Genomic DNA, 12479 nt, shown 5'->3' with positions numbered 1-12479 from the left:
GCCCAATGATTTCAACCCATCAAAAAAACATAGGGCCATAGGTTAAAGAAACTTAGGCTTATAACTTAAACAAAGTCAACTTAACTGATATTCAGTTTGATTGCAGTGCGCAGGAGAAGTTGGGGAGGGGTCGACATGAGCTGCAACCTAGTAGTCTATTGATGAGGTGTTGCATCTGTTGCTCTGGGTTTTATATTATTTGCGTGGGAGCAGGGTGGAGCTATCCTTCAGCTCCAGATGTTCGCGCGCACAGCGACTTCCACCTTTCATGATAGAGAAGCCCTGTCCACTCTATCAACAAGTCTCAAATATGAAGACGTTTATCAAAACGTTTTATGTAACTATTGATTTGTTTTTTAACAACGCTTTCATTTTTTATTTACAGCTCGGTCATAGGCTAGAGTGCTTCAGGCTGCTAGGCTGTCTGTATAGGCTAACGGATGTTTACATTGGACTGCGCGAGGTATACTGTTTACATAGGCACCAAGTGTTTGTACGTTGTCTCAGCCATTCAAGAGAGTTTCCCTTTCCATGATGAGCTCAATCAAAGACTGTACAGTTTGAGAAACTCTGTGGCTCCATGTTTATACAGAATAATTCCAGTCATTATGTATTAGCTTCCTGGGATAATGAGAACAGCCCAATTTAGACAGAACTGATCTTCCTGAAACCTTAACCCCAAATGAGCAGGTTATATAAAAATCTAATAAACAACGGATTTAAAAAATGTTTTGATACAATTATCATAATTCATAGGCCTACAGTATGCCTGTCAGTGGGTGGCATTGTTTAAAAATTGAATGAATGTAACATTTAAATAATAATATTTCTATGAGTGCACAATTGGACATCACCAGCCACTTACTGTAACTTTCAAGATGTCGATTATTCCCATTTGACCAGGGTTCAGATCCTGCCCGTGCAAATGCTTTGTGTTCCATCCACAAAATGGATCAATACTGACAATACATGCACTCCTCTAATAACAATCTACCCTAATACCCTATGACCTATAGTCTCATCCTCCCTATATTGGCTTATCCAGACAGACACATCACAGGGCATGGGACATGTGCCAATGTTCCTGACAGCCTCCAGATGTTCTGAAACAGACAGTGTTGATTCCAGACACACAGTTGACTCCAGCTGGTTACAGATGTTTTCTCTGGAAACACTGGAGGAGAAATTACTCGTACACTTTTGTACTTGTGCGAGAGGCCTATCACAAATATCGTACTTAAGTATTAATGTGCATAACAAATTGGCCAGTGTTGATTTTTTTGTTGTGTTACATTTCTAGTGTTGATTCAGGAGTTAAATTCACTCTGTAAGAGTGACATTAACACTAAGTGGTGTAAAATAACCATCAGTGTTGATGTTAATAGTTTCAAAAGTGTTATACTGTTCACTGTTCATTGAAAAAAGTATGTTCACTGAAAAAAGTGTACATTTAACACTTTCAGAGTTAAATATACACCATTGATTTTGCTGAATGGAACACACAAAATATCAAGAGAGTTATATCACTAATAACTGTCACTGGGTCCTTAAAAATATTCTGTAGCTCTGACTGATAATAATATGAGAATCTCTCTGACTACTACTTCAAGGTCTCAGAGCAAGTGACGTCACCGATTGAAACGCTATTTAGCGAGCACCGCTAACTAAGCCAGCCGTTTCTCATCCGTTACACCTATGCTGATGTAACCGATGTGAAATGGCTAGCTAGTTAGCGGTGGTGCGCGCTGTTTCAATCGGGTCACGTCACTCGTTCTGAGACCTGAAGTAGTTGTTCCCCTTGCTCTGCAAGAGCCGGCATTTGTGGCACGATGGGTAACGATGCTTCGTGGGTGACTGTTGTTGATGTGTGCAGAGGGTCCCTGGTTTGAGCCCAGGTAGGGGCGAGGAGAGGGACGGAAGCTATACTGTTACACTGACGTGAAGTTTGTTCTATAGAAAGTATTTGACTCTGATGTGTGCCACAGAAAGTACATGACTCGAGTGAAAAAATTAAGGAAATTAGAAGGGGAGGGAGGATTTCAGTAAGGCCATTTTCTTGCCTGCAGAAATCCCCCCTCCTTCTATCTTGGAACTGCAAGGCCTGGCACACTTCATAACCATTTTGGTAGCTCATGTTGATCAGTAGTGTGTGCCACAGAAAGTATTTTACTCTCGGCAGGCAAGAAAATGGCCTTGCCGAAATCACCCCCCCCCCCCTCTAATTTCCTTAATTTTGTGGCTAGAGTCAAATACTTTCTATGCACACATCAGAGTCAAATACTTTCTATAGAACAAACTTCATGTCAGGATAGGCAACCAAAATTAATAAGTAATGTATGTGTGTTATATTAAACAGAGGAGAGAGTCAAATATTGGCAAGCAATAAACATTTCCAAACAACTACTAGTCGAATTAGACATGGGAGAGGTGACGAATTTTGGCAAAGACATTTATTTATAGACTAATACACTTGAAACAAATAGCCAAACTGAAAATTGCAGACATTACTAGTTTCTCCCCCGTGATCAAAACGCCATTAAAAATCAAATGAATCGCAGCCTAATGTGATCATTAACATCTGCCTTGAAGGACACAAATAAAAAATGCTTTCTGCTACTAAGATCAGTGAAATGTAGGCTAAACTGACAACGGAGTGAAGAGCAGAAATCTCAACTAGCAAGCAAGTCACAGCAATGAAGAATTGAGTGTGTGCGTGTTCACGTGAGGGAGGGTTCTGGCAGGGGGGAGATTTTCGGCACAACACCGGCCTCAACATGTTACAAAAAGAGATTAACTGTATAAGATGCTCTGGGGACAGGAACAGGGTATGGTAATAGGGGCCAGGCACACAGGTTTGAGTGTCAAGAACTGCAACACTGGTGGGTTTTTCATGCTCAACAGTGTCCCGTATGTATCAAGAATGGTCCACCAGCCAAAGGACATCCAGCTAATGGCAGGCCAGTGGTCGAAAACAGGTAATTGATTAAAGAGGAAAAAGGAGCCTGCTGCGAATTGTGCAGAGCAACAGGCGGGCTACAGTTAGTCAACTGACAGTCTAGTACAACATTGGTGCCCAAAGACCCATAAAATAATGCACAACTCATCGTACCTTGACACGAATGTGGTATGGCAGCCGACGACGTTACAGAGTTCCATTTCTTTCAGCAAAAAAAACAAAAAATGCGATTGCAGTGGGTTAAGGTACGAAAACACGCTGGAGAATTGGAAAAACATTGCCTGGGCTGATGAATCCCAGTACTTCTGTTTCACTCTGATGGGATGACTAGGGTATGGAGAAAACCACAAGTACATCCATTGTGTGTCATCATTGCAGGCTGGTGGTGGTGCTGTGATGGTGTAGGGTGTTTTCATGCAACACATTGGGTCCCTTGATAAAAGTGGATCAATGTTTGAATGTCACAGGATATTTGAACATCATTGCCAATCGGGTACATCCCTTCATGGCAGCAGTGTATCCATCTGCAAATTGATAGATGCACTGCTCTGCACAGCCTCCTTTTTCTCTTTCATCAATTACCTGTTTTTTGACCACTGGCCAGCCATTGCCTGGATGTCGTTTGGGTGGTGGACCATTCTTGATACACAAGGGAAACTGTTGAGCGTGACAACACCAAAAACGTTTCAGTGCTTGACACACTCAAACCGGTGCGCCTGGCACCTACGACCACAACCCGTTCAAAGACACTCCAATCTTTTGTCTTGCCCATTCACCCTCTCAATTGTCTCAAGGCTTAATAATCCTTCTCTAACCTGTCTCCTCCCCTTCATCTACACTGATTTTCGAAATGGATTTAAAAGGTGACATAAATAATGGATCATAGCTTTCACCTGCATAGTCTGTCATGGAAAGAGCAGTTTTTCAGAATGTTTAAACTACTATACACACTACATGACCAAAATCATGGACATTAATATGGAGTTGGTCCTCCTTTGCTGCTACAATGGCCTCCGCTCTTCTGGGAAGAAGAATATTGCTGCAGGGACTTACTTCCATTCAGCCACGAGAGTTAGTGAGGTCGGGCACTGATGTCGGGCGATTAGACCTGGCTCGCCGTCAGCGAGCCATCCCTAAGGTGTTCGATGGGGTTGAGGGCTCTGCACAGGACAGTCAAGTTCTTCCACACTGATCTTGACAAACTACTTCTGTATGGACTTTGCTTTACACATGGGGGATTTGTCATGTTGAAACAGGAAAGGGCCTTCCCCAATCTGTTGCCGTAAAGTTGAAGATGTCCCTTCACTGGAACTAAAGGGCCTAGCCCAAACCATGAAAAACAGCCCCAGACCATTATTCCTCCTCCACCAAACTTTACAGTTGGGACTATGCATTGGGGCAGGTAGCGTTCTCCTGGCATCCGCCAAACCCAGATTCGTGTGTTGGACAGCCAGATGGTGAAGCTTTACAACACTCCAGCCGACGCTTGGCATTGCGCATGGTATTCTTAGGCTTGTGTGATGCTGCTCGGCCATGGAAACCCATTTCATGAAGCTCCCGACGAACAGGTCTTGTGCTAACGTTGCTTCCAGAGGCAGTTTGGAATCCGGTAGTGAGTGTTGCAACCGAGAACAGGCGATTTTTACACGCTACACACTTCAGCACTTAGTGGTCCCGTTCTGTGAGCTTGTGTGGCCTGACACTTCGCGGCTGATCCATTGTTGCTCCTAGACCTTTCCACTTCACAATAACCACACGTAAAGTTGACTGCAGTGCTTTTATTCAACTTTCCCATATGCAGCCATTTGTGCAGCACTGTGCACCTTGTTCTTGGCCTTTTTCTGCACTTTAGGAACTATTTTGTCAATTAATGGCCCAATTATTCTACACACACAAGATGAGTATCTGGCTGCTGGTGTTGTTGCGGCGCTCAATGTCTGGGAATGCAAGCATCAGGCACTACCGTAAGGGCTCTTTCAATCTGGCTTCATTAAATCACCTCTCCCTTTCGGGTATGGTCGTCCATTAACATTTTTTGACTATTTTGAGGGTTTGGCTTTAAGCATTCATTTTTCACATTTCACAGAGACAGCAACTTCTGGAAAAGGGGAGTGGGGGGAGCTGAATAGTGTAATAAGCCTATGTACACAGTCAGCATAAGGAAATACAATATGATCCAAACAACACATTCTATAAAATACAGTACAACACTCAGGCTGCACTCCAAATCCATTCACACCGAGCCATGTGGCTTATTGAAAATGAGTATACAGTGCATGCCTGATAAAGTGTCGACCATTTAGGTGACTCAAATGCCTGTTTATGTAAAAAAAAATACAAAAAAACATGAGGCACTGCAAGTGCTGCCAGGAGAAGTATGTTGTTGGCCTGCTTGTAATGACAGACATTTCAAACTGTATTCACTACAAAAATAGATGCAAAATTGCAACAATCATATAAGAGCAATGTCAAAAGCTCCCTTCACTTCTAAAGAGGGTAATTGTGCGAACATTTTATTAACATCATCCTTAGGCTCAATTGCTACAGCATAACTCAGTAGTTAGCTACAGCATAACAGCACAATTTAGAGCCAGCTGGTTGGACGAGATTACCATTTTACTTGCATCCATCTGCATGTATTCTGTGTGTGTGAACAGCATTTAAAAATTCCACTGTAGGGTATAACAAAATGCTGCTCATTTAGAAAACATCTTAACCAGATTTCTGCTTTACAAGTCATAATACTGCTGCTTTACAATTCACACAGTTTCTTTATTTCCCAATACGTAAGTAATAATAACTAAATAGACATCAGAAGGTCTTCTGTATCAAAAATGTACATTGTGTGAGGTAAGTAATTGGGCAGGAGCCATTGATTGACAGTAAAACGGACCACTCAGTGAAGACATTCTTTCCACGCCCTCCTCAACCGGGAAATGATTACATAACAAACACAAGCGACTTGCTGGCTGGCATGAAAAGGAAAGATATAACAACTTTAAATAAGTTACCTTTATAATGTCGCTTTTGCGTTTATGACTATCTATATGTTTCTGATATTTTCTTCAAGACATATCTTGTTAGCTACAGCTGCTAGATCAATTTATACTTTTCTTTTTTGCTAGCTAACGTCAAGTTATGCCTCAAGAGATTCAAGGGGGAGAAGAACAGCTCCCGTTGGTAAGGTCTCTGAAAAGCGGAATACCGTCGATTGCAGTGTTTTGTAACCGGAGTCCTCGAATCATGCGACCAGTATGGATTAATTTCCGCGGGGAACCTCAACTCTACGATATTTTACAGCCAGGAAAAGGAATGAAAATGAACACCTTCGTAGGTAGGTAGAAGCTTGGCTAGCACCAGTTAGCAAATAAGCCACAGCGAGTAACGTTAAGTGTAATATTTTCTGTTAATTCAAGAATTGGTCATCAATAGCTGTCAATAACCCAAGTATACATTAAGGTGTCTATAATATAATTTGAATTGTTAATAAAGAAATTCATAAAGCTTCAAAAAAATTGTTTTAGAATGGAGTAACGTTACCAAAATGGTTGCGCGGTGGCTTCAAAGCAGCCCCCCCCACCTGTCAGTCTTCTTCTGTTATTATGTCGGTCCGCAAACAAACGTTAAAAGTGCATTCCGCCAACTACTGTACGTGTAGTGAACGAAATCAAAATAGGTGAAATGGGGAAAAAATCATACAATATCAATCCAAAAACCCACACCACTCTTTGTCATATTACAAATCACATCCCTGAGCCTGTGAGAACATAACATCCCTCGACAGGATTCCCTGTAATGCCTCTACTGTAAAACCACATAGGCCCAAAAAACTTTAAGCCACGCTCACAATGCCTTTTTTCTCAGATTTTCTCAGACAGCGCTGTGCAGTTTATAACCAATGCAATAAACGATACAAAGTCCACCTTTTTTAAACATGCAACATATCAGAATCCTGTTTCTGAGTAACTACCATGGTTTCTTCAACGTTCTCTCACTTGTCTCAACGCCTCGGGATAGGAGACATGCTGGACGGCCCTTACTCTTGCCACCTCTGCCTCCTTCACCCTAGCAGGGCACTTCATGAATCCGGGCACATGCTCGCCACCACAATTGCAGCATTTCGCCTCAACTGGCATACGATACTCCTATTGTCTACATACACTTGACACATGCCCAAATAGTTTACATTTGTCACACTGCAGGGGTTTGGACACATTCCTATCTGGTATATTTTTCAGTTGCAAAGCATGCTCCTTATGCTCCTCGGACACACACACAAAAAAAACACTTCTTGTTATCCTCTCTGACACAACCTTATCCAATGCATCTATAATATTAATCGAGACGTCAAACAGATCTCCCAGATTACGCCAACAGTCCAAAACTCTCAGTCCAACTAAAAAAAGAGTCAGAGCAAGGCTTGACTTTACTAGATTCACAACCACTTCTCACGTTTTCTTTCCTGTTCGCCACTGCAGTCAAATCCTTCTTACTCTCATCTCGACGCGCCGTCAGTTTCAAACAAAATATCCGCCTCCACCATCTTCTCCCCTGTCAGTTGTCTAGGGTTTTTCGACTATGGTATTGTGGCGATCTACAAACATTGGTCCACATTTTTATTTTATTTGTCATTTTTTGCAGATGCTCTAATCCAGAGTGATTTACGGTAGCAATTATTAGGTTTAAGTGCCTTGCTCAAGGGCACATTGGTAGATTTTTCACATAGTCAGCTTTGGGATGGGAACCAGTGACCTTTCGGTTACTGGCCCAACTCTGCTAACTGCTAGGTGACCTACTGTGTGGAATTTAATTCAATTTCTGCAGTACAGTTGATAACTATGGTTATGAACGCTAAGAAGCCAACCTTACTGAAACACATGTTATTTCTATCACTCTTTATTAGCCTCGGTCTACTCACAGGGAGCCTTCATCTAGGCTTAATACATATCATTGGTTCAATCCCGGTGCTCTGTCTAAACGCAAATACGCCACACTTTTGATACTATTTTGGAAACCTTTTGGAACTTAATTTTCAAATAAGCGAGAGAATCTTTCAAAAAATAAAGATATACCCTTACACTGCGCAGTTTAGCAAAGTTTCGCCTGGTTGTTTTCACACAAGCGTTACACGTGTTTATTTGTTTGGCATGCTGTATTTGGTCTTGGTGTGTATCGTCTTTATGCCTTTCCATGTTTTTATTCTATCAGGTCATCCTTGGATGTTCAGAGATGCAGAGACAGATGAGCCGCTGAAGGCGAATAGTAAAGAGATGTTCCTGCCCAAACCAATGGAGAATGGACAGGCTGTCCAGGTTAACGTCACATTACCAGGTTAGAGAAACATCAGGTTTGAATTCTCCTTTGACCTGTACAGATCATCTGTACACTGATAATAGTGTCGTCTCCCTGTATGTGAGCATCTATGAGGTCATGCTAAGAGGTTTGGACCTTTATGGCACTTTAGTGCAATTGTACTCCCTGTGTAACAGCAGGGTCACTGGTGATTATGACTGGTAGGTCATTGTTCTGTGTTTTGATCAGCACACATTATTATTTTTACTACTCTGCACTGAGAACACACATAAGGAATATTATTATTTAATCTAATAACTATGGCATATCTGTGTATGTGTGTTCTCCCCTCAGTCCTCAGCTTGAAGGAGCGTGCCCTCCAGGTAGTGCGGCGCCTGGTCCGTCCAGAGGACTACAGGAGGCTGGAGATTGCTCGGTGTCTCCATGAGGAGCTGGAGGACCGTCCCAGCGTGCTGAAGGACCTGATGCGCATCGCCCAGCGCGTGGAACAGCGCCTCCTAGAAGACAGGCAGCAACCCCAGGATGCATGAGGAGCAACTTAGAGTATGAGTGCTTATATAGATATCGCTATATGGCTCTGATGCTGCTGTTGATGTTTCTGAATCTATCAAAATAATAAGATGACAGAATGTAAGATTGTTTGATTGGACACTGGACACTGGGAGGTCAGGGTTGAATTCACTGCTGTAGCGACTACCGAGGGTCTTATCCATTTTTTGTTGTTGTTGCAATTGTTTAAAATGGTCTTCGTAGCTTAGGAAAAAAAAGTGTCAACCAATTCAGTGGTCTGACTTTAGAGAAGGGATCATCAACCTGATTCAGCTGCTGGCTGTTTTTGTTGTTGCGGATTGTCAGGTGGTTGGAACATAATTCCAATTAATTTGTAGACTGCAAAATCACTGCAAGAAGCCCAAACATAGCATAATATAGCATAATAGCATAATAATTCCAAACCTTGCTTACATTGGTGCACGGTCACATAGCTCTCTTTTTTGCCACAAGGAAATACTTTGGAACAGATTTCTGAAAGTTCAATCACTTAGAGCTGATTTTTTTTTTTTTACACACACTACCAGTCAAAGGTTTGAACACATTCATTCAACATTTTTTCTTTATTTTTAAAATGTTTTACATTGTAGAACAATAGTGAATACATTACAACTATGGACTCATGTAGTAACCAAAAAAGTGTTAAACAAATCAAAATATATTTTATATTTGAGATTCTTCTAAGTAGCCACCCTTTGCCTTGATGACAGCTTTGCGCACTCATGACATTCTCTCAACCAGCTTCATGAGGTAGTCATCTGGAATGCATTTCAATTAACAGGTGTGCCTTGTTTTAAAGTTAATTTGTGGAATTTATTTTCTTAATGTGTTTGAGCCAATCAGTTGTGTTGTGACAAGGTAGGGGTGGTATACAGAAGATAGCCCTATTTGGTAAAAGACCAGGTCCATATTATGGCAAGAACAGCTCAAATAAACAAAGAGTAACGACAGTCCATTATTTTAAGACATTAAGGTCAGTCAATGTGTAACATTTCAAGAACTTTTAAATGTTCTTCAAGTGCAGTCGCAAAAACCATCAAGCGATATGATGAAACTGGCTCTCATGAGGACCGCCACAGGAAAGGAAGACCCCGGAGTTACCTCTGCTACAGAGGAAAAGTTCATTAGAGTTAACTGCACCTCAGACATTGCAGCCCAAATAAATGCTTCACAGAGTTCAAGTAACGGACACATCTCAACATCAACTGTTCAGAGGAGACTGTGTGAATCAGGCCTTCATGGTCGAATTGCTTAAGAGAAACCACTACTAAAGGACATCAATAGTAAGAAGAGACTTGCTTGGGCCAAGAAACACAAGCAATGGACATTAGACCGGTGGAAATTTGAGTCCAAATTTGAGATTTTTGGTTCCAACCGCTGTGTCTTTAGTGAGATGATGATCTCTGCATGTGTGGTCCCCACTGTGAAGCATGGAGGAGGTGGTGTGGGGGTGCTTTGCTGGTGACACTGTCAGTGCTTTATTTAGAATTCAAGGCACACTTAACCAGCATTGCTACCACAGCATTCTGCAGGGATATGTCATATCAGGTTTGCGCTTAGTGGGACTATCATTTTGTTTTTCAACAGGACAATGACCCAACACACCTCCAGGCTGTGCAAGGGCTATTGGACCAAGAAGGAGAGTGATGGAGTGCTGCATCAGATGACCTTGCCTCCACAATCCGTCGACCTCAACCCAATTGAGATGGTTTAGGAGGAGTTGGACCGCAGAGTGAAGGAAAAGCAGCCAACAAGTGCTTGGCATATGTGGTAACTCCAAGACTTTTGCAAAAGCATTCCAGGTGAAGCTAGCTGAGAGAATGCCAAGAGTGTTTAAAGCTGTCATCAAGGCAAAGGGTGGCTGTGTTGAAGAATCTGAAGTATAAAATATATTTCGATTCGAACACTTTTTTGGTTACTACATGATTCCATATGTGTTTTTTCATAGTTTTGATGTCTTCACTATTATTTTACAATGTAGAAAATAGCACAACTAAACATTTGAATGAGTTGGTATGTCCAAAACTTTTGACTGGTGTTTGTGTGTATATTTATTATTATTTTTGCTCAGAAAACTTGGGTGACCAAATAAATCCCCCACTGGTTGGGGAACCCTGCTTTGGAGTGTTTAAGACTTTCAAGCAGGTTTTGCCCATCAGCTTGTTAATCAAATATACTGGGTTTGGAATAGATTAAGTAAACCAAAATATATTAATTTAGATTGATTTACACGCTCGCTGGCAATCAAGGTAGCATGTTTAAAAAAAGAAAAAATGTTTTTGTTACATACTGTAGCTTTATAATGAACAAGCTCAACGTATTTATCCATCATAAAATGTAAAGATGTGAGAAAAGATGTACAGGTTTGAATGAGGGATGGGTCAAAGTAACTATTATAAACTGGGTGGTTTGAGCCCTGAATGCTGATTGGCTGACACCTTTGGTATAGCAGACCAGATACTACCGGTATGACAAAACATGCATTTTTACTGCTCTAATTTCGTTTGTAACCAGTTTTAAATAGCAATAAGGCACCTCGGGGGTTTGTGGTATATGGCCAATATACCACAGCTAAGGGTTGCAATGCGTCGTGCCTACGAACAGCTCTTAGTCGTGGTATATTGGCCATATACCACACCCCCTCGTGCCTGCTTAAGTATAGGAATAAATACTGAGTGTACAAAACATTAAGAACATCTTCCTAATATTGAGTTGCACCCCCTGGATGCCCTTTTGTTGGTGGACCATTCTTGATACACACGGGAACCTGTTGAGCATGAAAAACCAAGCAGCATTGCAGTTCTTGACACAAAATAGTGTGCCTGTCACCTACTACCATACCCTGTTCAAAGGCACTTACATTTTTTTTGTCTTGCCCATTCACCCTCCGAATGGCACGTACACAATCCATGTCTCAAAAAGACTTCTTTAACCTGTCTCCGCCCCTTCGTCTACACTGATTGAAGTGGATTTAACAAGTGACATCAATAAGGGATCATAACTTTCAGCTGGTCAGGCTCATGGAGCAGGCGTTCATAATGTTTTGTACATCCAGTGTATATTGCAAACAACCTTTGAGGCTTTGTGAAAAATACATACTGTGTCTACCTACGTGCCTGTTTTTTTTGCAATGTTTTCTATTTGTAATATATTCCACATATGCAAAAGACTGATACATCAACCTAATAAATGTTTATGTTCTTGGCCTGTTCCAATTTTTTGTATGACAGTAAGTTTCACAGTTCAAGGGAATAGAAATGTATGGACTAACGGACGTAAGTCCTTACCGTTACGCAGCTGTGTCTCCGGCACAGAAATACAGTAGCATGATAAAAATAAATGTAACATGCAACAATTTCAGATATTTTACTGAGTTAAAGTTCATATAAGGAAATCAGTCAATTTAAATAAATAAATTAGGCCCTAAAATATGATTTCACATTAGGAATACAGATAGGCATCTGTTGGTCACAGATACCCTTAAAAAAGGTAGCGGTGTGGATTAGAAAACCAGTCAGTATCTGGTGTGACCACCATTTGCCTTATAAAGCCAGCACATCTCCTTCGTGTAAAATTGATCAGGCTGTTGATTGTGGCCTGTGGAATATTGTCCCACTCCTCTTCAATAGCTATGTGAAGTTGCTGGATATTGGCGGGAACT

At 41.4% G+C, this 12479-nt stretch overlaps 1 protein-coding gene across 2 annotated transcripts; it reads left to right on the top strand.

The window, feature by feature from the left end:
* Nucleotides 1-5872: 5872 nt before the first annotated feature.
* On the top strand, nucleotides 5873-12022 carry LOC139371068 (von Hippel-Lindau tumor suppressor). 2 transcript variants are annotated; one of them, XM_071111118.1, is made up of 4 exons: nucleotides 5884-6290; nucleotides 8165-8287; nucleotides 8603-8812; nucleotides 10406-12022. In XM_071111118.1, exons 1-3 carry the CDS (start codon nucleotides 6095-6097, stop codon nucleotides 8797-8799), a joined length of 516 nt encoding a protein of 171 aa, XP_070967219.1. In that variant the 5' UTR covers nucleotides 5884-6094; the 3' UTR covers nucleotides 8800-8812; nucleotides 10406-12022. The 2 variants fall into 2 exon arrangements, with proteins under 2 accessions (XP_070967218.1, XP_070967219.1); XM_071111117.1 differs by having other exon boundaries at nucleotides 5873-6290; nucleotides 8603-12022.
* Nucleotides 12023-12479: the final 457 nt, after the last annotated feature.

Source organism: Oncorhynchus clarkii, chromosome 17 (assembly GCF_045791955.1).
Source record: "Oncorhynchus clarkii lewisi isolate Uvic-CL-2024 chromosome 17, UVic_Ocla_1.0, whole genome shotgun sequence".
Classification (NCBI taxonomy): domain Eukaryota; kingdom Metazoa; phylum Chordata; class Actinopteri; order Salmoniformes; family Salmonidae; genus Oncorhynchus; species Oncorhynchus clarkii.
Note: the sequence above shows the minus strand (reverse complement) of the source record. Positions and strands in the feature narration are given on the sequence as shown.

Excerpts from the sequence above, each read along its gene's own strand:
- LOC139371068 (XM_071111117.1), top strand. The coding sequence starts at position 6,095 with ATGCCTCAAGAGATTCAAGGGGGAGAAGAACAGCTCCCGTTGGTAAGG. Across the intron at positions 6,291-8,164 it reads GAAAATGAACACCTTCGTAG|GTCATCCTTGGATGTTCAGA; the intron begins GTAGGTAGAAGC and ends TTATTCTATCAG. Across the intron at positions 8,288-8,602 it reads GGTTAACGTCACATTACCAG|TCCTCAGCTTGAAGGAGCGT; the intron begins GTTAGAGAAACA and ends TTCTCCCCTCAG.